The sequence below is a fragment of the Saccoglossus kowalevskii genome, chromosome 9 (assembly GCF_978046115.1).
Source record: "Saccoglossus kowalevskii chromosome 9, keSacKowa6.1, whole genome shotgun sequence".
Classification (NCBI taxonomy): Eukaryota; Metazoa; Hemichordata; class Enteropneusta; family Harrimaniidae; genus Saccoglossus; species Saccoglossus kowalevskii.
This window is the reverse complement of record NC_140649.1, coordinates 38,313,541-38,339,590: the sequence shown is the minus strand read 5'-3', so window position 1 is coordinate 38,339,590 and position 26,050 is coordinate 38,313,541. Positions and strand designations below refer to the sequence as shown.

Below are 26,050 nucleotides of genomic sequence, written 5' to 3'. Positions count from 1 at the left end.
CCAGCTATACACATGTACACACTTCATCCATTAATCCAGTCACATAATACATGTATATATCTATACCAGCTATACACATATACACACTTCATCCATTAATCCAGTCACATAATACATGTATATATCTATACCACCTATACACACGTACACACTTCATCCATTAATCCAGTCACATAATACATGTATATATCTATACCACCTATACACACGTACACACTTCATCCATTAATCCAGTCACATAATACATGTATATATCTATACCAGCTATACACATATACACACTTCATCCATTAATCCAGTCACATAATACATGTATATATCTATACCAGCTATACACATATACACACTTCATCCATTAATCCAGTCACATAATACATGTATATATCTATACCAGCTATACACATGTACACACTTCATCCATTAATCCAGTCACATAATACATGTATATATCTATACCAGCTATACATACATATACACACTTCATCCATTAATCCAGTCACATAATACATGTATATATCTATACCAGCTATACACATGTACACACTTCATTCATTAATCCAGTCACATAATACATGTATATATCTATACCAGCTATACACACATGTACACACTTCATTTATCAATCCATAGGTACTGAAATAAGTAAAGGAATTGGTTCATCTCCTGATTCATTGAAGCAGACATTAGATCCTGGTAGCATAAAATCAGGAGATACAAGTCTTAGTACATCACCTGTCAACATAACGTACAAGGTAAAAATTATATTTTGGTATCACTCCAATATATAGTTCACATGCTATGCTGGAAATGGTTTTGATTTGATAATTTGTGAAGAAAAAGTTTGTTAATGTTCCCTAAAAGGAAATCATAACTGTGATGAATTTGTGATTTCACAGTGCAGTTTTGCGATTTCACAGTGCAGTTTTGTGATTTCACAGTGCAGTTTTGTGATTTCACAGTGCAGTTTTGTGATTTCACAGTGCAGTTTTGTGATTTCACAGTGCAGTTTTGCGATTTCACAGTGCAGTTTTGTGATTTCACAGTGCAGTTTTGTGATTTCACAGTGCAGTTTTGTGATTTCACAGTGCAGTTTTGTGATTTCACAGTGCAGTTTTGTGATTTCACAGTGCAGTTTTGTGATTTCACAGTGCAGTTTTGTGATTTCACAGTGCAGTTTTGTGATTTCACAATGCAGTTTTGTGATTTCACAGTGCAGTTTTGCATTGCTAGAAAATGTTATGTCAGTATGAAGGCAGATAATTGGTGTTCATGATAAAGTAGGATATTCCATAGTGTAGGTGCATCATTTCTAAATTTAGTCCGCTGAGTGTCTCTGAATACTCCTACTACCAGTACTAGTCAGGCAATTAGTCAGCTGATGGTCTTGTTAGTGTCTCTGAATACCCCTACTACCAGTACTAGTCAGGCAATTAGTCAGCTGATGGTCTTGTTAGTGTCTCTGAATACCCCTACTACCAGTACTAGTCAGGCAATTAGTCAGCTGATGGTCTTGTTAGTGTCTCTGAATACCCCTACTACCAGTACTAGTCAGGCAATTAGTCAGCTGATGGTCTTGTTAGTGTCTCTGAATACCCCTACTACCAGTACTCGTCAGGCAATTAGTCAGCTGATGGTCTTGTTAGTGTCTCTGAATACCCCTACTACCAGTACTAGTCAGGCAATTAGTCAGCTGATGGTCTTGATAGTGTCTCTGAATACCCCTACTACCAGTACTAGTCAGGCAAGTAGTCAGCTGATGGTCTTGTTAGTGTCTCTGAATACCCCTACTACCAGTACTAGTCAGGCAATTAGTCAGCCGATGGTCTTGTTAGTGTCTCTGAATACCCCTACTACCAGTACTAGTCAGGCAATTAGTCCGCTGATGGTCTTGTTAGTGTCTCTGAATACCCCTACTACCAGTACTAGTCAGGCAATTAGTCAGCTGATGGTCTTGTTAGTGTCTCTGAATACCCCTACTACCAGTACTAGTCAGGCAATTAGTCAGCTGATGGTCTTGTTAGTGTCTCTGAATACCCCTACTACCAGTACTAGTCAGGCAATTAGTCAGCTGATGGTCTTGTTAGTGTCTCTGAATACCCCTACTACCAGTACTAGTCAGGCAATTAGTCCGCTGATGGTCTTGTTAGTGTCTCTGAATACCCCTACTACCAGTACTAGTCAGGCAATTAGTCAGCTGATGGTCTTGTTAGTGTCTCTGAATACCCCTACTACCAGTACTAGTCAGGCAATTAGTCAGCCGATGGTCTTGTTAGTGTCTCTGAATACCCCTACTACCAGTACTAGTCAGGCAATTAGTCAGCTGATGGTCTTGTTAGTGTCTCTGAATACCCCTACTACCAGTACTAGTCAGGCAATTAGTCAGCTGATGGTCTTGTTAGTGTCTCTGAATACTCTACTACCAGTACTAGTCAGGCAATTAGTCAGCTGATGGTCTTGTCAGTGTCTCTGAATACCCCTACTACCAGTACTAGTCAGGCAATTAGTCAGCTGATGGTCTTGTTAGTGTCTCTGAATACCCCTACTACCAGTACTAGTCAGGCAATTAGTCAGCTGATGGTCTTGTTAGTGTCTCTGAATACCCCTACTACCAGTACTAGTCAGGCAATTAGTCAGCTGATGGTCTTGTTAGTGTCTCTGAATACCCCTACTACCAGTACTAGTCAGGCAATTAGTCAGCTGATGGTCTTGTTAGTGTCTCTGAATACCCCTACTACCAGTACTAGTCAGGCAATTAGTCAGCTGATGGTCTTGTTAGTGTCTCTGAATACCCCTACTACCAGTACTAGTCAGGCAATTAGTCAGCTGATGGTCTTGTTAGTGTCTCTGAATACCCCTACTACCAGTACTAGTCAGGCAATTAGTCAGCTGATGGTCTTGTTAGTGTCTCTGAATACCCCTACTACCAGTACTAGTCAGGCAATTAGTCAGCTGATGGTCTTGTTAGTGTCTCTGAATACCCCTACTACCAGTACTAGTCAGGCAATTAGTCAGCTGATGGTCTTGTTAGTGTCTCTGAATACCCCTACTACCAGTTACTAGTCAGGCAATTAGTCCGCTGATGGTCTTGTTAGTGTCTCTGAATACCCCTACTACCAGTGCTCGTCAGGCAATTAGTCCGCTGATTCAAAACACAGACAGTGGTGCATGTGTTATGTCTGTGTTTTCTGGTTATATCAACCATTCATCAAAATTGCAGGTGATGTTCAAACCAAAAAGACATTTTGCTGACTGAATTTCTGACTCAAGGTATTCAGAGATGGTTGCACTCAGAGTTATGATCGAATCACGAAATGTGAGAAATAATTCATAAAAATTTTTAAATGAATCAGAGATTTCCACTTTTCAAACAATTCATCTGTAGCAGTGATTGTAGTGACTGTTAACTATAATTGCAATAAATTTGTCATATATGGATTTTTATATTTATTTTGTTTGACAGCGACATGGTATATCCATGGCTGATGTATTTTCACCAGTTGGCACAAGTGAGAAACCATATTTTTTTAGACAGCAGGTACAGTGAATTATTTAGGTGACCCTACCTGTTTCTTCTTGTCCATATACTAACCTTGGTAAAATCTCTCTTCAATAGCTCTCACTTCACATGGCTGGTTATTATAAATCACTAATTTGCCATGTTCTGTTTACTTTGTTGTATGGTAGCTTAGTACAATTAAAATAATCTGGTGCATGACTTCTAAAGGTAACCCTTTTCGGTACCATCGCGTTAATTCATTATTGGTGTGAAACCAGTTTTCCAAAAAATTATTTCATGCAGTTGTTTTTGACATTCATAAATGCTTGCTTATCTTGAATTTTATACTTCTAATTTCTAACCTTACCCTGACTTTTCTAACTCTAATTTAGCTCGGACTTGCCTATCTTCACCCAGACTTGCCTAACTTCACCCAGACTTGCCTAACTTTGCCTGGACTTGCCTGACACAACTTGGCCTTGTCTGACTCTACCTGGACGCGTCTGGCACTACCCGGATTTGCCTGATTCTACCCTGGCTTGCCTGACTCTACTCAAACTTTCCTGACTAATATTATCCCAATATTGATTCATTTTAACCTGTGTTGCAGAAGTGGATGATGATAATTTATTGAATACTATATCTAATATCACCATTTTTGCTCATTTCTGACTCGTTATTTGCAGCGGTCCAAGTCTGCGACACCTTTATCTGAACAATTTTCACCACCTTTTCTTAGAAAATGGATTCAGCCGCTTAAGGTAGACATGTTCTGTTCCCGGTGTGAAGTGGTGTGACCTTATTTTCATCTCTCTAGATGATAGTTGTGGGTGCTTGTAGAATAATCACAAAGATTGAACTTTAGAGTCATAAACTTGACAGATGTGCTACCATGATGAATTTGTACTACTTGACCTTGAGTTGACCTTGAGCTGTGTCCAAACTGCTCTTTTTTTGCTTTAGGTTGTAATTTGAATGTAAATATTCTCAATTTGCATAATGGATACATTAATCTATGCATATATAATTACCAGAGTGTAACAGAGTGTAGCAAGACAAATTTGAAATTGAACACTAAGTTTTCTTAATAGCATTCACCAAATCTTGGAATATGTACATGATGAATTGTCCTAGGATGAAGATTCATGAACAATCAGAGAAAGCCTTACTAAATACATTAATTAATCATTCAGTGCAAACAACTTGTATGTAACATGATTGTTTGCACATTTGTGGTCAATTGAGGTCATTGAATATTAAAATCCATGATGGTGTACAAAACTTTTCTTATAATTTTGTTTTGAATGCATGGAATTTGTAATGCAACATGTCTTTTTACTGTGAATATTAGAGCAGTCATGTGGGGGTTGATAGATTGATGTGGTGGTGGTGGTAGAGAGAAGTTTGCATCAATTATGTAGTTGAAAATACCTAATATAAGTATTTTCATTTCGGGAAATATATTGAAGCAATCACTTGCTCTGATTTTCTAGATGCTTGGATTACTGTAATAATCCATATTCATTTGTCTTTGGTACTTCACACTGAGGTATGAAGTAAACAAAGTCATGTTTATTTTTTATAAAAATGTATAAATCCAACAGTTTTTGTATCAAATAAAACAGCAGACATCTGCCTTCATTTCACAAAGTGCTTGCACATCAATCAGACTAGAACAAACTGGGTCACCTTTTAAATAAGATTTACTGAATAACATATGTGTCCTAAGTATTACTGTATTACCTGTATAGCTACATTACAAAAATTACATGTACACTGTGTCAATATTGGCCAATATTAAAAATATGTCCTAAACAGCAGAGATTAATAGCTGCTTTCCTGCTGTAAACCGCTCCTATAAAACGCAGGTAAAGTTGTTATTAAAGTTATTGACTTTTATGTTACTACACAGGTAGCCCTATACATGTATGTGACTCTGAAAATATGACAGTAGTACTTTTATATCACTATTCTGCAAATATGACAGTAGTAATTTTATATCACTATTCTGCAAATATGACAGTAGTAATTTTATATCACTATTCTGCAAATATGACAGTAGTAATTTTATATCACTATTCTGCAAATATGACAGTAGTAATTTTATATCACTATTCTGCAAATATGACAGTAGTAATTTTATATCACTATTCTGCAAATATGACAGTAGTAATTTTATATCACTATTCTGCAAATATGACAGTAGTAATTTTATATCACTATTCTGAAAATATGACAGTAGTAATTTTATATCACTATTCTGCAAATATGACAGTAGTAATTTTATATCACTATTCTGCAAATATGACAGTAGTAATTTTATATCACTATTCTGAAAATATGACAGTAGTAATTTTATATCACTATTCTGAAAATATGACAGTAGTAATTTTATATCACTATTCTGCAAATATGACAGTAGTAATTTTATATCACTATTCTGCAAATATGACAGTAGTAATTTTATATCACTATTCTGCAAATATGACAGTAGTAATTTTATATCACTATTCTGAATATAAATTATGTATGTGTAGAGAAGTTCTCTGACATTGGTCTTTAAATAGTCAGTTTATCATAAGTACATTTTCTATTCATGTAAATGCTACTAATTGAGTAATGAGTAAATACTGTATTATTGTGTCAGAATTGTATCTCTGGTTTGATGTGCATTGCATGCTTATTTTAATTTGTCTGCAGCAAGCTGGCATAGTGTAACAATCAAAGTCAACTCTTTATAACTTAGATTAATCTGTTTTGTGACATCACAAATCAATATTAGCATTCAATTTGGCAAATGGGCTGAAAAGGCACTAAGTCAGTGGTTTCCTGGATAAATGGGTTGAAAGGGCACTAGTCTGTCGTTTTCTGGATAAATAGGCTGAACAGGCACTGAGTCTGTGGTGTCCTGGATAAATGGGCTGAAGGGGCACTTGGTCAATGGTTTCATGGATAAATGAGCTGAAGGGGCACTTGGTCTGTTGTTTTCTGAATGAATGGGCTGAAAGGGTGCTGAATTTGAGGTTTTCTGGATAAATATGCTCAAAAGGCACTGAGTCAGTGGTTTTCTGGATAAATGGGCTGAAGGGGCACATTTTCTGTGGTTTCCTAGATAAATGGGCTTAAGAGGCACTGAGTCAGTGGTTTTCTGGATAAATGGGCTGAAAAGGCACTGAGTCTGTGGTTTCCTGGATAAATGGGCTGAAGGGGCACTGAGTCTATGGTTTTCTGGAGAAACTGGTTGAAGGGGCACATTTTCTGTGGTTTCCTGCATAAATGGGCTGAAGGGGCACTGAGTCTGGTTTTCTGGATAAATGGGCTCAAAAGTCACTGAGTTTGTGGTTTTCTTGATAAATGGGCTGAAGGAGAGCATTGAGTCAGTTGTTTCCTGGATAAATGGGCTGAAGGGGCACTGAGTCAGTGGTTTCCTGGATAAATGGGCTGAAGAGGCACTGAGTCAGTGGTTTCCTGGATAAATGGGCTGAAGGGACACTGAGTCAGTGGTTTCCTGGATAAATCGGCTGAAGGGACACTGAGTCAGTGGTTTCCTGGATAAATCGGCTGAAGGGGCACTGAGTCAGTGGTTTCCTGGATAAATCGACTGAAGGGGCACTGAGTCAGTGGTTTCCTGGATAAATCAACTGAAGGGGCACTGAGTCAGTGGTTTCCTGGATAAATCGGCTGAAGGGGCACTGAGTCAGTGGTTTCCTGGATAAATCGGCTGAAGAGGCACTGAGTCAGTGGTTTCCTGGATAAATGGGCTGAAGTGACACTGAGTCAGTGGTTTCCTGGATAAATCGGCTGAAGGGACACTGAGTCAGTGGTTTCCTGGATAAATCGGCTGAAGGGGCACTGAGTCAGTGGTTTCCTGGATAAATCGACTGAAGGGGCACTGAGTCAGTGGTTTCCTGGATAAATCAACTGAAGAGGCACTGAGTCAGTGGTTTCCTGGATAAATCGGCTGAAGGGGCACTGAGTCAGTGGTTTCCTGGATAAATCGACTGAAGGGGCACTGAGTCAGTGGTTTCCTGGATAAATGGGCTGAAGAGGCACTGAGTCAGTGGTTTCCTGGATAAATGGGCTGAAGGGGCACTGAGTCAGTGGTTTCCTGGATAAATCGGCTGAAGGGACACTGAGTCAGTGGTTTCCTGGATAAATCGGCTGAAGGGGCACTGAGTCAGTGGTTTCCTGGATAAATCGACTGAAGGGGCACTGAGTCAGTGGTTTCCTGGATAAATCAACTGAAGGGGCACTGAGTCAGTGGTTTCCTGGATAAATCGGCTGAAGGGGCACTGAGTCAGTGGTTTCCTGGATAAATCGGCTGAAGAGGCACTGAGTCAGTGGTTTCCTGGATAAATGGGCTGAAGTGACACTGAGTCAGTGGTTTCCTGGATAAATCGGCTGAAGGGACACTGAGTCAGTGGTTTCCTGGATAAATCGGCTGAAGGGGCACTGAGTCAGTGGTTTCCTGGATAAATCGACTGAAGGGGCACTGAGTCAGTGGTTTCCTGGATAAATCAACTGAAGAGGCACTGAGTCAGTGGTTTCCTGGATAAATCGGCTGAAGGGGCACTGAGTCAGTGGTTTCCTGGATAAATCGACTGAAGGGGCACTGAGTCAGTGGTTTCCTGGATAAATCAACTGAAGGGGCACTGAGTCAGTTGTTTCCTGGATAAATCGGCTGAAGGGGCACTGAGTCAGTGGTTTCCTGGATAAATCGGCTGAAGGGGGCACTGAAAAATGAATATATTCTGTGTATTTGCATTTATGAGTAGGTTTCTAACTTAATTAAAGCATGTCATCTTCTATTGCAGACGTGCTTATAATGGAACAAATGCACTATTTGTTTATAAACTTGATTTTATCGAAATCATTAATATTCATTATTACATCAAGCAATTAATATGAGCTGATTGCTACAAATGCTGTGATAATTTTGCTATTTGTCATGTAATTTTGCCTCTTTTTGGTACATTTCTGATGTAGGGTCATGTCCTATGTCTAGAGTAGTGTGCCTAAATTATGCTTATGATTGCTAAATAATACTTTTGTTTGACAGCATTTGAATTGAAAGAGTTAACACTGTTTTGTGCTGCTTTGATTGGTTGATACATCTTTCTGTATTCTGAGAACTCACATTGTTCTGCTTCCGTCTCCATAGCGATCTTCTTCAATTGCTGCTCCAGAGGGCAGTATGCAGAAGTTACTGGATGCACAGATGTCTTGTAAATCATCACGTCGACCACTGTATGATCCCGCTGCTTTCCAGGATTCTCCAAAAGTCTCTCCAGCACACTCTAGATCAATGAGTCCAATGACAATATCTAAAAGCCCTAAGGTAAGTTGGTTATCATGGAAGTTTGACTATGTTAATCCTGTGTGCTGTGTTCCTGTCATCAGTGTTCGGCAATCAATTCCTGTATTTTTACGGCATAGGGTAACAAATTTTGATGCAAGAACATTAACTCTGTAAATTTGCAACTATTTCCATACGATCTAATAAATAATGTGTACATATGAAATATGTGCATATCTATGATCAAAATACATTGTATTTGTATTGAAAGGTTGTACTTGTATGATAAAATCATAGTTATTTGTTACACATGCTGCTCAAGTTTTTACATGTATCTCTATCTTGAGTCATTCAATGCAAATTTCGCTGTTTTCTGCCTCTTCGTGTGGTGAGCTCATTATTGTTAACTTTATATTTCAGGGAAAAGTAGAAGACATTTCTAATGTGCAGGAAATAGAAGGACAACACCAAAGACGACTTTTGGAACGAATTAAATACCATCAAGAATTGGCTGAAGGTTTACGAGGTGTATTACATCCAATATATAGAGATACATGTGTAGAATTATTAGATTGGGCGTATAAGTTGGGTGAGTCAAGATTACATCATTAGTTTTTTTTCAAATTTCATTATATATTTTGTTAAACTTTAGAAAGCATATTATTATTAAATGAATAATTTTTTTCATACAAAATGCATAATTGAGGATTTTTTTTATACAAATTCATTCCATAGAACAAGAGATTATTCTCAAGATCTTGGTATTGTTTCTGTAGATTTGTTAGCCAGCCAATTATATGTAAGGTTGATTAATTTGCCCATTACGTCAGCATTAAACATTGGCTGAATTCCCCCTATAAATCTGTATTCACTGTGAATGAAAACAAACACAACAGCCTTCCAATAGTAAATGCCATACGGGGTCACATGTTGTCATGCATTTTGAATGTTTTTATTAATTCAACTATATTGTAATGTAAGACAACAATATCATTTGGTTTAATTATGAAATTGATTTTAGTTATTGTTACAAGATATCTGATTGATGTATCCAGCTCTTTGGCATGTCCAACAAGTAATTCAATGGAACTGATTTTTTCTCATACAATCATGCATGTGATAAGTGGCTGATCTGAAAGAGGCTGGGTAGCAGTATCTTCATTTAATTGACAACCTTTGAGTATGAGCTATTTGAGAAGACTTTCTCGCTGTGAGAGTGACATAAAGTGTGTTATGTGTTTTCTGAAAATTTGAACTCACCAATTCTCTTGTTTTTTTTTTTGTTTTTTTCTCTGCAATCGTAACTCTTCTTAACAAATAATACTGTTAAATATTATATTGTTTTAGGTGTTCCCTCATTGCATAAAATGAAAGCTTCTTTGACATCCAGGTTCTCTGTTGATATAGCAATCAATGAATTCCTCTCACTGATTAGATCAGTGTCTTCAGATGTGACACTTAAAGTGTTCCAAGAAATGGGTGATGGATTTTTTTATCCAATTGAGTTATCTAAACTAGTATTTCCAGTAAGTATGAAATAAATTGAACCTAAAATGTTTGTTACCTGTCTGAGGTCATAAACTACAATTCTTGGAACTGAATACAGAATTCAGAAGATGTATTGCATTGCATCATGGGTAACAATCAACAATTCAAATACAAAACAACAATGAAAGTTTTATAAATTTCCTTTATTCCTTACTTTTATTTTCATAATGCCTTTCCAGCAACATAAAAAGCATTGCATCTTGAAGTTTAAAAATGTGTAAACCTTGTAAGTCTCATCTTAAGGATTTACCGACAAACCACAAACACTTAAACATAATTTTTGTATTTTCAGTACAGTGAAGATAAATCAGAATCGTCATTCTCATCTCCATTGGCAACATCATCAACATCTCTTCCATCACAACCTGGTTCTACTAAGAAGTACATTGTGATTGGTCGAAATATGCATCAATGGAGATGTACTGTAGATACAGGACTTCCTGGTGATGAGATTCCTAATTATCCATCCCTGATAAATCAAGATAGTAAGTGACTTTCTTTTTCTATTTTGTCATTCCTCCAAACTGACTTGTACACATTGTTGGGTCTTCCTGAATTGTAAACATTGATGTGTCTTCCTGACTTGTAAACATTGATGAGTTTTCATAACGTGTAAACATTGATGTGTCTTCATGACTTGTAAACATTGATGTGTTTTCATGACTTGTAAACATTGATGTGTCTTCATGACTTGTAAACATTGATGTGTCTTCATGACTTGTAAACATTGATGGGTCTTCATGACTTGTAAACATTGATGTGTCTTCATGACTTGTAAACATTGATGTGTCTTCATGACTTGTAAACATTGATGTGTCTTCATGACTTGTAAACATTGATGTGTCTTCATGACTTGTAAACATTGATGTGTCTTCATGACTTGTCAACATTGATGTGTCTTCATGACTTGTAAACATTGATGTGTCTTCATGACTTGTAAACATTGATGTGTCTTCATGTCTTGTAAACATTGATGTGTTCATGACTTGTAAACATTGATGTGTCTTCATGACTTGTAAACATTGATGTGTCTTCATGACTTGTAAACATTGATGTGTCTTCATGACTTGTAAACATTGATGTGTCTTCATGACTTGTAAACATTGATGTGTCTTCGTGACTTGTAAACATTGATGTGTCTTCATGACTTGTAAACATTGATGTGTCTTCATGACTTGTAAACATTGATGTGTCTTCGTAACTTGTAAACATTGATGTGTCTTCATGACTTGTAAACATTGATGTGTCTTCATGACTTGTAAACATTGATGTGTCTTCATGACTTGTAAACATTGATGTGTCTTCATGACTTGTAAACATTGATGTGTCTTCGTAACTTGTAAACATTGATGTGTCTTCGTGACTTGTAAACTTTGATGTGTCTTCGTGACTTGTAAACTTTGATGTGTCTTTGTGACTTGTAAACTTTGATGGGTCTTCGTGACTTGTAAACTTTGATGGCTCTTCGTGACTTGTAAACTTTGATGTGTCTTCGTGACTTGTAAACTTTGATGTGTCTTCGTGACTTGTAAACATTGATATGTCTTCGTGACTTGTAAACATTGATATGTCTTCATGACTTGTAAACATAAAAGTATGATATGCAAATGATGTATTTTTTTGTTTAACAGCTCATAAAAGTTTCCAACGATTTGATCCATTGGATCCTGGTCTGTCAACATGTGGAGGGGAGGATGAGAGAAAATTAGTGGTACCAAGACAACGGCTATTACATATGCAAGTCAATGATAAAACGGTAAGACTATTGGACACAGCCAGTGATAAATTCAATATATTTGTGCAAATGTTTTCATTTGAACAAAAACAGAACTTGACAATACTTGTTTTGATTGAAAATGTTATCATTTTGGTTGTGAGTAGTTTATTGTGGTAAAAATTTATATCTGTGAAGTGGTTAGATAACTGTAGTTTGGTTGTAAATGCATTATGATTGAAAGCAACATTTTAAAGGAGACAGTGTGATGATAAGAGTGTTGTTGTTTTGAGAAGACAGTGTGGTGGCCAGGACTCTTAGTCACTTGGTACAAATTCATGTTTGCGTCCACGTCAATGTTAGGTACTACATGTGGTCCTCTTTCAGATTTGTTCATTTCATGATGATATCTTCAATTATCTAATTTTGATGATTATTCTTGTCATTTTCAGTGAAAAGTGATCCTTTTGAATTCTTGTTGAAGTCTGGTTGCTTTGATACTATACATATTGTTCATTTTCTAATGATATCTTCTGTTCTTTAATTGAATTGTGCATTGCTAACAGTGGAGCTATCTCAGCCAATAGGCTGCTTGTTTAATCAATGCTGTTCTAGAGCAATATCTCTCAATACAAGATGACTGAATGTCAATCATTTTGATGTTAACAAATCATCATAATCAAGCATCATCTTCTGGAATCTTTTTTTTTTATGATATTTATTTACTTTTATGTATATAACTGGACAAACAAAACATATACATTACATTGCAGAAGGCTTAATCTCAAGATATGATTTCAAAAGAAACTGTGTGTGGTAAGATCTAGCTAGATAGAAAATGAATACATAAATAAATATTGACTATTTTAATTTCAATTTTAATAAGTCTGAGTGAGAGTCTATCCTGTATGATTGACCACTTTTTGTTATGTACCTCAAGTTTACTATTCTTCGTTGCAATATATTCCTCAATCTCGTTTATATCTTTGACCATGGTTATGTAAATATTAAAATTTGGAATGATTACTTGCAGTTTGCATTTATACAAGTGTATTTTACCAAGAATGAGAAGATGATTTGTGAGTTGGGACAATTCCGTTGAACCGAGTATTATATCCTGAACACTCGGAAAACCATCTGTTGGAATGCATTCTGGGAACCACCTCGAGAATGTTGTCCAGAAATTACGGGAGAAAATACAATGATAAAATAAATGATACATTGTATAATTATAAATTGAAACTCGTGATTTAGTGTCTATCGTGAAATAAAATGGTAAAATATACAACTTTCTCAAACTCGAAAATGGTATATCAAAATCATTCATGAATTTGCTAGCGCTTGTCGGCCTTTGGTATTTTGATTTTCCCAATTGTCGTTTAATTGTATATTTAGAAACAACACTCATTGGAACAAACTTTTTGTCAATATAAATACATGGTGAATGTTTCCTATTGGCTGTACATGTATGATTGTACTTCAGCCAGGGGGGGATAGAATGAATAATTCCCAGAACTCGAAAGTAATCAACACTTGATAAATTTTAAGCTTGTCGAAATACAGCTGCTGTTTTTATCGTGCCGTTTGTAAAAAGATCGTTGATATATGTGATGCCACCGTTGCTAATATTAGAGTAATATACTGACTTATTTCCAATCAATATGTTGCGATTGTTCCAAATTATAAATCTAGATGGGTTATTTCCAGTCAGGTGTAGAAGTTTGTTCCATGCCGTAAGAGCTTCTTTGTGAAAATTAGATAAATTTATAGGAAGAGATTCGATGCTGAAGTCACAGTTAAATAGAAATGAGCGGCCTACGGATTGTAGTCTATGTGAAGAAATCTTTCCATGGGTGATGGAATGTGGGGTCCAAATATTTCTTAATTGTTTGGATTCGAAATGAATCCTTCAAGACAAATACGTCTGGGATGTTAAGACCTCCATCCTTTATATCTGACAGCATCGTGCTCCTTGCGATTTTATCTTTTCTGCCCCATAAAAAAATTAAAACAAAGTGTGTTCACTTGAGAAAGAATTGTATGAGGTGTGTTGGTCATGCGCATACAATATATTATTTTGGAGACTGCTAGTGATTTAATAATTTGAGATTTTCCAATGAGAGTAAGATTTCTTTGTTTCCAGAATTTAAAAGTGCATGCCAAATTTTCCAATGGTTTTGCATAATTTAATCTTGTTGCCAATGATGTATTATAAGAAAAGTATATCTCAACGATTTTAATTGGCTCTCTGGGCCACTTCAATCCAAATGGCGTATCCTTCCGATCTTTCCAGTGCCCCAACCACATGCATTCTGTTTTTCCCCAGTTTGTTTTTAGTCCAGAGAGCCTTTCAAAGTCGTTCAGTAAAGTTAACACTTTGGACGCGGAATCCATATTACGCAAGAAACACGTAAGATCGTCGGCGAACGCAACCCCTTTCACATCTATCTTTATCTAACCGTATTCCTTCAACATCTGGATCTGACCTTATCGACAAAAGAAATATTTCAAGTGCAAGTATAAATAGTGCCGGTGAAAGGGGATCCCCCTGTCTGACGCCTCGTTCGATTGTAAAGTATCCATTGTTTATAACTGTACATTCAATGTTACAGTATATAGCATCAAACCACCTTAATAAAGACGGCCCAAAATTGTACATTTTAAGGCAGTGTAGAATGTAATCCCACTCCAGAGAATCGAAGGCTTTTTCAAAATCTATTGCCATCAAAATTCCTGACAGCTTTTCTTCCTTAGTTGTCATGAGAATTTCCTTAATTAAACGAACACAGTTCAAAATATCTCTCCCTTTAACAAAAGCTGACTGGATGTTGTGAATTAAAGAAGGTAGTACTTTATCAAGGTGCTTCGAAATACATTTAGAGGCTATCTTAGCATCCACATTAATTAGTGAAATTGGTCTCCTTTCCCTTTTTGTCTATTAATGTTATTATATTTTGGCGTTGAGACGCTGAAAGAGTTCCATTGGCATATGCATAATTCAATTCCTTAACAAGGGACTGCCAAAAATTCGGACGGTAAACCATCATTCCCAGGCGTTTTACAGCGCGGCATTGTGACTACTAGAGCATGGTATGCCTCATCAACTGTAATCAGACCTTCACACAACTCTTGCCGAGCCTGTGAGAGTTTGGGTATTGTCTGATTGGAAAATAAATCACAGTTTTCAAAATTAACATAGCGCGATTTATGCTTAGATTTGTACAACGCCTTGTAAAATTGTCTTATTTCAGACAGAATTGTAGAGGGAGTTTCGTGAACAATATTTTCAGGACTAACTATTCTCTGTATGTGGGATTTTAGATAATTACGTCTCTCTAGCCCTAGGAAGCACTTAGTACTTTTTTCTCCACTTTCTGTCCACTGGGACAGAGAGCGGATAATTGCTCCCCGTGTAATATAATCATTACAAGAGTCAAGTTCATTTTTAACCTGGTTATACTGTTCAAGGTTTACATTTGAAGGGTCAGATGAACACAATAAATCCAACTCTTCAAATTTATTTTCGAGTGAGATTCATTTACCCTTTCGTTGTCTTGCCCTAGTTTTACTAAAATTTACAGTGAATTTGCAAATTTTGTATTTTAAATAATCCCAAGATAGAGTTGGAGTAGAATAATTATTAATTTCAGATAGCCAATCGTGTAATAATTTTTGCATCTCATTTACATAATTGATATCATCCAGTAGACTGATATTAACCTTTCAAAACGACGGTCCATGAATTGAATCTTGTGATGAACACACATGAATGATCACTGAAAGAAACTTGTACAATGTCCACCATACTAACAATATGTTGCATATGGTCAGAAATAAGAAAATAATACAATCAACTTTGAACAGGTGTCGAGACACCCCTTCGCCAAGTAAAACGTTGCGTATTCTCCAAATGTTAACTAAATCATACTTTTCTATAAAATTACTAAAACTAGCATTGGAACGGAACGGTTCCAGGTGCGAGGATTACCTCCGTGGCGATCCAAGGCAATGTCTGGGGTATAGTTAAAATCTCCACCACAGATAATCTGTGTGTCCACGTCTTGGCTGTATTTTTGAACAGTGGTGTTTATGTGATCTAAAAACCGGTAATGAGAGTTTTGGTCGTTTGGGGCGTAAATGTTTAATAAAATGAACAGTTTATTATTTATTAACATACGGATTAAAACAAAACGCCCACTCTGGTCGGAAACAACATCTGTAATATCATATTTGAAATTGTGAATAATAGTAAGTACACCCTTACTGCTACTAGTACCATGGGAATAAACACAGTGACCATTTGTTTGAATAGACCATTGCCTTGGATCTCCAGCCGTGCTATGGGTTTCCTGAAGAAACACAATATTTGCATTTTTACTTTTAATCCAGTTAAATATTTTTGCTCTTTTAGAATAACTTCTCAGGCCATTTACATTAAGTGTTAATATTTTCAACTCAGTCGCCATAATTAAATTGTCTAAATTGACTACATGTAAATGTACCTTGAGATGTGGTTCAAAAACGTAGCAGTAACAAATACACCCAATTGCAAACTGCATGATGAAAGAGAGCAGTGAAACAATCAATACTGCTCCGAAAGACCCTTTTAATAAATCGAAAGGAAGTAGACCAATAATTCATAGTCATCATCAACAAAATGAAAACCAAAAAAAAAAAAAAAACAATTAGAAGAAGAAAAAAAAAATTTGGTAAACTGTATCGAGTGACAAACATCTTGTCTGTAGTTAATCACAAAAGGTTCAAAATACAAGTTAAATACCAGTGTGGCTAATTACCATCATTAAACAGGTGTGTATTCCACACAATGTATCCTAATTAGCACATGAATATAGCAATGTTCATCTACAAATCACACAAAACATGGAATAAAGCTAAATTAAACAAATTATATCAATACATAAATGGTTTACCCTCTATAAAGTGTTCCTTCAATATAAAGTTTACCATCGTGAAAAGTTTGTTTTTTGCCTTCTTCATAAGCCTTCGTCATCACATCCTTCAACGACTGTTTTACTTTATAGTCTTCCGGGATGAGATCACGGGCAACAAAAATAGGCGAATCTTTTAAAACGGATCTGGCATTCTTGACTACAAGTTCTTTAATTTTGCGATTATATGGCTAGGTGTTTTCCCATTACTTTTTGACCGGAGGCGGTCTGCATTTTCAACGACTTGCCCAGAAGCCATTTTGAATTTTTCAACTAACAGTTTTTCAATAATTTCTATGCAATTTTCATCTTTGGTTTGTTTGATTCCTCCAAATCACAAATTATAATTGTGTGAGTACCTGTCTTGTTTCATCTGTCGTAGACGTAGCTCGTCATTGTGTGTCGGTAACAGTTTATTTTGTTTCTCCTATTCATATACTCGTGCAGAGAGTTCGCCGACTTTACGATTTAATGTGTGGAATGATTGCTCATTCTTTTTTGCGAAGTTTTCGAAACTAGCTTGTCTTTCTTTTAGTTCATTTTCCACTCTGTCGACTCTTTTGTTTGTATTCTTCAGGTCATTCACTATTTTATATAGGTTGGAATCAATACCCAGGATCGCTTCTTTCATAAAACGTTGGAAGTCCTGATCACTAGCATCCCCACTCGGACTGTCCTTGGCGGTATCCACATACTGCGTAATGGATCTCTGAGTCAATGGCTTTGGTGTATTCATCGGTTCCACTTTATCTTTTTCTTTTATGCTTGCCCTAGTTTCAATTTGCATCGCTCTGTCACGTAAGGTATCACAAACTACCCCCACAATTGTTTGTAATAAATGAGGCTTACTTACAAACTGAAATACTGTAAAATGAAGGGTCTACCGGAGCAGCAGTGAACCACGACCTACACTACATGCTGGTCTTCTGACATGTTTATTTTCAAACTATATTACTAAAAAAACTATATACCTTAAATTTGATAACTAACAGAGACTGTGTCATACATGGCTTGTTGTCGCTTTACTTTATTTTTGGCATATATAAGATTGTTCCTAATTGCAACAGGGAATATGTCATTAACAGTGACTAGTTATATTAGAGATGGCAGGAGAATGTTGAATGAAGAATGATTTGTATTGTCCTATATTGCAGATAACATTATACACCTACAACTGGTCATCAGAATTGAATGGTACTCTTGATAAACTTGGTAATCGCTTGTTTCAATGGCATAATGCAAGATCTCATCTCTTACAATGTATTGTGAATCAAAAACTTGGCTTATTTCAACATAGAAACTTTGGGGATCTTGAAGACAACAAGGGGAAGGTAAGACACTTCTTTTGTTGAATTGCATCTTAATATTAGAAATGTAAATTAATATGCATATTGTCTTTTTTCCATTCATTCAAGTAGCAATGGAGATTGCAGAACAGAGTATGGTTTATCATACAATAAAAAAAAAATGTGTTGACTGCAAATAATAGCAATATTTGTTTAATGAAGATACAGAAGTATGACATACATTTTTTTTAATTATATCTTTTCTTGTTTGCTGTTTTTAATACAAACATTTTATTTTGTTTTATTTTAACTATCGCCACATATATGTATGAAAACCAAAACTTAAAAAAAAACTAATAAATAAATCAAATTAAAAAATGAAAGCAAATTTTTACATTGTTTTCTGAACAGTACTGCATGCAATGTCAACTTGTGATCTCTAAATAGAGAGTGCATTCACAAAAATATGGATAATATATTACAAAAAAATTAATTCCAAGACCAAATTGACTTTATTATTACACAACTGTATCGGCAGAGGACACTGTATGATAATATACATAACAACATATTCTGGAAAAATAAAATGTTACATCAAAATACAATATTCATTCAAGTTACTGTGTTTTTCACATACTTTGCCGCTTGCATGCTAAAATTCATAATTTAAAACAATTGTGATATTTTGTTTGATGACCATAATATTGAACTTGAGAAATACATTTTTGAAACAATTAGTCCTAATTCTTTAATGGATACAGGTCTTACCAAAAAATTAAATATGGTTGCACAACACAGACGTTATGATGTCTTCCTGTTTCAATATAATTATATTTATACTTTTGTTTTGCCATTCAGGAAATGAATCCCTACTGTCGATCATCAGATGATATTGATAAGCTGGTTAAGCGTACAGCTCCACCAATGAGAGAGCATAGTAGACGTGGTCCAAGCAGTACAATGAGATCAGCGCCATCTCACCATATCCAGCCAGGTGTACCAGTGTTTGACGAGATATTACGAGATCAAGTTCCTGTCATAACAATGCAAAGATGTAGTTATGGTGGCATTAAAGATCCAGTCATGAGACATGGTTCACAGTTTATGCAAATATATGCCAGAGAGAAAGAGGGTATGTATGTGTTATGATACATCACATCATACACAATACATCATGTCATACACAATACATCATGCCATACACAATACATCATGTTATACACAATACATCACGCCATACACAATACATCACGCCATACACAATACAGCACGCCATACACAATACATCATGACATACACAATACATCATGTCATACACAATACATCATGTCATACACAATACATCACGCCATACACAATACATCACACCATACACAATACTTCATGTCATACACTATACATCATGTCATACACAATACATCACGGCATACACAATACATCATGCCATACACAATACATCACGCCATACACAATACATCATGCCATACACAATACACAATACATCACACCATACATAATACATCACGTCATACACTATACATCATGTCATACACAAGCCATACACAATACATCACGCCATACACAATACATCACGCCATACACAATATATCGTTATTACCATGTGGATACATATATTTTTCATGTTATTTAACCATAACTTCGCTTCTTTTTATCAGATTTACTTCATTGTTATATGTAATTATCAGTGTTTATTATCTCCAGTTATGTTGTCAAGATTGAGTAGTTGTAATCAAAGTTTCTATAGATTTATGCTGTTTTCGTGACAAAACATCACGCCATACACAATACATCACGCCATACACAATACATCACGCCATACACAATACATCACGCCATACACAATACATCACGCCATACACAATACATCATGTCATACACAATACATCATGTCATACACAATACATCATGTCATACACAATACATCATGTCATACACAATACATCACGCCATACACAATACATCACGCCATACACAATACATCACGCCATACACAATACATCATGTCATACACAATACATCATGTCATACACTATACATCACATCATACACAATACATCATGTCATACACAATACATCACGTCATACACAATACATCATGTCATACACAATACATCATGTCATACACAATACATCACATCATACACAATACATCATGTCATACACAATACATCATGTCATACACAATATATCACATCATTCCCAATACATCATGTCATACACAATACATCACGTCATACACAATACATCATGTCATACACAATACATCATGTCATACACAATACATCATGTCATACACAATACATCATGTCATACACAATATATCACATCATACCCAATACATCATGTCATACACAATACATCACATCATACACAATACATCACGTCATACACAATACATCACATCATACACAATACATCATGTCACACACAATACATCATGCCATACACAATACATTACCTCATACACAATACATCACATCATACACAATACATCATGTCATACACAATACATCATGTCATACACAATACATCACATCATACACAATACATCATGTCATACACAATACATCATGTCATACACAATATATCACGTCATACCAATACATCATGTCATACACAATACATCATGTCATACACAATACATCACGTCATACACAATATATCACATCATACCCAATGCATCATGTCATACACAATACATCATGTCATACACAATACATCACATCATACCCAATACATCATGTCATACACAATACATCACATCATACACAATACATCATGTCATACACAATACATCACGTCATACACAATACATCATGTCATACACAATACATCATGTCATACACAATACATCATGTTATACACAATACATCATGTCATACACAATACATCATGTCATACACTATACATCATGTCATACACAATACATCATGTCATACACAATACATCACGTCATTAAGCAATACATCATGTCATACACAATACATCATGTCATACACAATACATCACATCATACACAATACATCATGTCATACACAATACATCACGTCATACACAATATATCACATCATACCCAATACATCATGTCATACACAATACATCACGTCATACACAATATATCACATCATACCCAATATATCACATCATACCCAATACATCATGTCATACACAATACATCATGTCATACACAATACATCATGTCATACCCAATACATTGTGTCATACACAATACATCACATCATACACAATACATCATGTCATACACAATACATCACATCATACACAATACATCATGTCATACACTATACATCACATCATACACAATACATCATGTCATACACAATACATCACGTCATACACAATACATCACGTCATACACAATACATCACGTCATACACAATACATCACATCATACACAATACATCATGTCATACACAATACATCATGTCATACACAATACATCATGTCGTACACAATACATCATGTCGTACACAATACATCATGTCATACACAATACATCATGTCACACACAATACATCATGCCATACACAATACATTACCTCATACACAATACATCACATCATACACAATACATCATGTCATACACAATACATCATGTCATACACAATACATCACATCATACACAATACATCATGTCATACACAATACATCATGTCATACACAATACATCATGTCATACACAATACCTCATATCATACCAACCTTATTGGTGAGAAATGGGAAAGGAAAATATTGGTACCAATGAAATGATTTCATTGGATCTCATTTAATTTTACAGAAGCGGAGCGGCGATTGAAATTGGAGAATTTGTATCTAATGTGGCAACAAAGAGGAGCTCACTCTAACATGGCTATATCAGTAAGTCCCAATAAGGATTCTGTTTTTGCTTATTAATTAGCTCCTTTGCATGATTTGGATCCTAGTTTGATGTCAAGTCTTTTCTTGATTCAATCTTTTCATGATTACAGATTAGTATTTTGGAGATTTTTCAGTTTTCAACTCATTGATGCTAGAATATGTTGACCAATAACATTCTTGATATCATTCTTACAGGATGATTCCCTGGAGATATTAAAACAGTCTTCCCGATTGGTCCATTACTGTGCAACACCTCTTCTGTTCAGTCCACTATGGCGGCAACAAGTACTGATCAATGGTTCCTCTACACCAGCCAGAGTTTTATCATCTACATCGTTGTATAAACAAAACGTACTAGAGGAACCATGGCACAATGAACTTAGACTTTCATTTGTTCAGCATTATATACAGTACTTACAAAATCTGGGATTTGTACAGGTTAACACCCGCCCACAGTCACCGAAGAGAAGGTATGTTCAACAGTCGCTGTGTTTGATTACTTAAAGGGGAAGTCTGGACAAACTACAGAATGCTCCCACAAATGTAGGAGAATGCAATTTTACTTTCATCTCTAGGTGTTGAACAAATGATACTCTAGTGAATGAAATATAATATGAAAAGACTGACTGTATAATGCATTCTACTACATTTGTGGAACTCTTTAATCTGGGTGCATTTCATTGTTTGCTCATCCTTCTTCTTGAATTCAATCGGTCAATTGACAGAATTATCATTTGTTGTACTAAACATACAAATTATTCTGATTGCTTTGGAAACAGTTTACTACAACTTGTATGGCGTGTGTATTGACGTTATGAATCAATATGACATGGATTCTAGGCTGATGTTATAGCCTTAAACTACTGTGTAGTAATATGACATGGATTCTAGGCTGATGTTATAGCATTAAACTACTGTGTAGTAATATGACATGGATTCTAGGCTGATGTTATAGCATTAAAATACTGTGTCGTAATATGACATGGATTCTAGGCTGATGTTGTAGCATTAAAATAAAATACTGTGTAGTAATATGACATGGATTCTAGGCTGATGTTATAGCATTAAACTACTGTGTAGTAATATGACATGGATTCTAGGCTGATGTTGTAGCATTAAAATACTGTGTAACAATATGACATGGATTCTAGGCGGATGTTGTAGCATTAAAATACTGTGTCGTAATATGACATGGATTCTAGGCTGATGTAGCATTAAAATACTGTGTAACAATTTGACATGGATTCTAAGCTGATGTTATAGCATTAAAATACTGTGTCGTAATATGACATGGATTCTAGGCTGATGTTGTAGCATTAAAATACTGTGTAGTAATATGACATGGATTCTAGGCTGATGTTGTAGCATTAAAATACTGTGTAGTAATATGACATGGATTCTAGGCTGATGTTGTAGCATTAAAATAATGTGTAACAATATGACATGGATTCTAGGCTGATGTTATAGCATTAAACTACTGTGTAGTAATATGACATGGATTCTAGGCTGATGTTGTAGCATTAAACTACTGTGTCGTAATATGACATGGATTCTAGGCTGATGTTGTAGCATTAAAATACTGTGTCGTAATATGACATGGATTCTAGGCTGATGTTGTAGCATTAAAATACCGTGTAACATTGTGACATGGATTCTAGGCTGATGTTGTAGCATTAAAATACTGTGTAACAATATGAAATATTGCTCTCAGTCCTAGACTATCACGACGTACTCAGATGAGAGGTGGCTCAGCTGGCGGTTCCACAAGCAGTCTAGATGTAAAAAGATTACCTGAACAATCTAGATTACATTTACTCAGCCAATCCACAAAGACCTTAGGACCATCCTATTATTTACAGAAAGCTGTACCAGGTGGAATTATGTTGATGGAGTTAACTTTCCAGGTATGTGCTGATCCAATGTGATTACTTTTGAGGTGTATACAGTACTCATTCCGCCCAACCTCCCGCTTTTATCGCTTTTTTTCTGACGGCTTATCGCTTAATTTCCGGCCGCTCGCTGCTTTCCGACCGGAAACTGACCGCTTTTTTTTCCGCTCGCTCGCGTTCGCTTTTGTTCGCTCGCTCGCTTTTGTTCGCTCGCTCGCTCCTGCTATGGCTGGCTTCAGAAACATCGTCCGCTTGCCAACCGACCGCTGGAGTAACAATGATCGTACATTGTATATTTTTATTCGTAATAAATTTAGGTTTTAATGACAACTCAAAACACAACGCCTATTGCTTCTCTGTTTTGGAACGTTTGCTAAGCAAGTCGAACTGTGACCTGTATTTACCTATTTACGTCCTTGTGTGTGTAGCTATATAACTGGTCAATCGCGATATGCATTGAGTACTAGTATTTGTGTGTTGTGTTTGTGTTTCTGTGTGTGATTTTGACTAAATTTATTCCGAACGGCGCTCAAAATAATTTGACACTTTGTTATTTGCCAACGCAACTCACACTATGACCCTTACTCAATTTGCATAAGTAATACGAATGCTGTAGTTCAGAAAATCTATTAGTTAACTTTTGCTCGTGTCTGGGTGCGCAAAACAAAACTGCACATATAATTATCGCATAGCTGAATTTCTACAAATCAATTGGACTTAAACTACTAGTATAATGACTGTGGCGATTAATCGCTTGTCTGAGTACATGCGGCGACGAATTATTGGAATGGCAGCAGCCGGACCAAAAATGAAAGAGATCTCGGAACAGTTAATTTGTTGAGGAAAACAAAACAAACGCAGCCAGTGATACATTTTGAAAACAAAAATACAAAATAAACGCAATCAGAGGCGCCGACCACGTGCGTTGGAAATAAATAAAACGTGTTGTGACAGTCTCACCAAACTCTTTCACTCGCGCAATATAATTATGTTATTTCCCAAAGCACTTATATTTAATACATTGACGAAAAACACCGCAAGAAAAATGTAAATCAGGCTTGTAATTACTAGTAATTCTACTCGAACGCAATGTTGATCACTGTAAAAGTGGATAAATTCGAACCGTCATCAAATTCAAAATTCAAGCGATCTCGTTGAATGTCAAAAATAAACTCGATGTTTAGAAAGACAAAAACAACACCATATTAGAGTGCAAAAAAAGTTAGCAGCAAAGAACGAGAAGTGCATGTGGGAAAGCGATGAGAACAAGCCATATACCCGCGGAGTACTCGCTAAAACATCGAGAAAATGTGCCATTTCAAAGGGCATCCTTACAAATAATGTCTGCGATTGTGTGAACATAATAACGTGCAAACAAGGAACAGAGCTCGTGGTCCACAAGGAAACTTAGCGATGACGCAGTTAGATGTATACGGCTGTTGAAAACACAGACTCCTTTGATCTCATATAAGCAGGTTCACGTGGATGTATAATTTTCAACTATTACCAACAACGCTATGATAATAAAGACATTGTGAAATTCTTTTGTTTTTATGTAGAAAAATACAGTAATTTTACCAAGTAAAATCATATTTATTAAAATTGGTGTTCATACATGAGTTGTCGAACACACTACATAGTTTGTAATTTCATCCAGCTCCTTTCAGTCACAATTCAAGACAAATAAAAGGCACAAATATAGATAATATAGCAAATTATTTTTTTCTGTAATATTCGTGTGTAATCAGTAATTATGAAAAAAAATTATGGGTACATATGGAATAGATTTCGTTATGTATTATTCTTAATATCAATTTCTAAATTATTTTGTCAAAATCAGGTTTTTTTTCCCCGCAAAACGCAAAACGAAAGAATTTCATAATGTCGGGAACGAGAAGTTTTTTTTTTATTATTATTTATTGGGAACGGAAAGTCTTTATCGTAGTGCTTCGCCTCGGTTGACAATGAGCTC

At 35.8% G+C, this 26,050-nt stretch overlaps 1 protein-coding gene across 1 annotated transcript in view; it reads left to right on the top strand.

The window, feature by feature from the left end:
- The window catches only part of LOC100376805 (KICSTOR complex protein SZT2-like), a 140,314-nt gene that overhangs the window by 95,354 nt on the left and 18,910 nt on the right, over positions 1 to 26,050 (top strand). Inside the window, exons 46-58 of the mRNA XM_085503501.1 lie at positions 631 to 752; positions 3,461 to 3,535; positions 4,183 to 4,257; positions 8,658 to 8,834; positions 9,213 to 9,381; positions 10,140 to 10,318; positions 10,633 to 10,825; positions 11,972 to 12,096; positions 18,158 to 18,334; positions 19,148 to 19,421; positions 22,110 to 22,189; positions 22,385 to 22,659; positions 23,901 to 24,093. Of these exons, the coding sequence (XP_085359627.1) occupies positions 631 to 752; positions 3,461 to 3,535; positions 4,183 to 4,257; positions 8,658 to 8,834; positions 9,213 to 9,381; positions 10,140 to 10,318; positions 10,633 to 10,825; positions 11,972 to 12,096; positions 18,158 to 18,334; positions 19,148 to 19,421; positions 22,110 to 22,189; positions 22,385 to 22,659; positions 23,901 to 24,093 (2,114 nt within the window). The remainder of the gene's footprint in view (positions 1 to 630; positions 753 to 3,460; positions 3,536 to 4,182; positions 4,258 to 8,657; positions 8,835 to 9,212; positions 9,382 to 10,139; positions 10,319 to 10,632; positions 10,826 to 11,971; positions 12,097 to 18,157; positions 18,335 to 19,147; positions 19,422 to 22,109; positions 22,190 to 22,384; positions 22,660 to 23,900; positions 24,094 to 26,050) is intronic.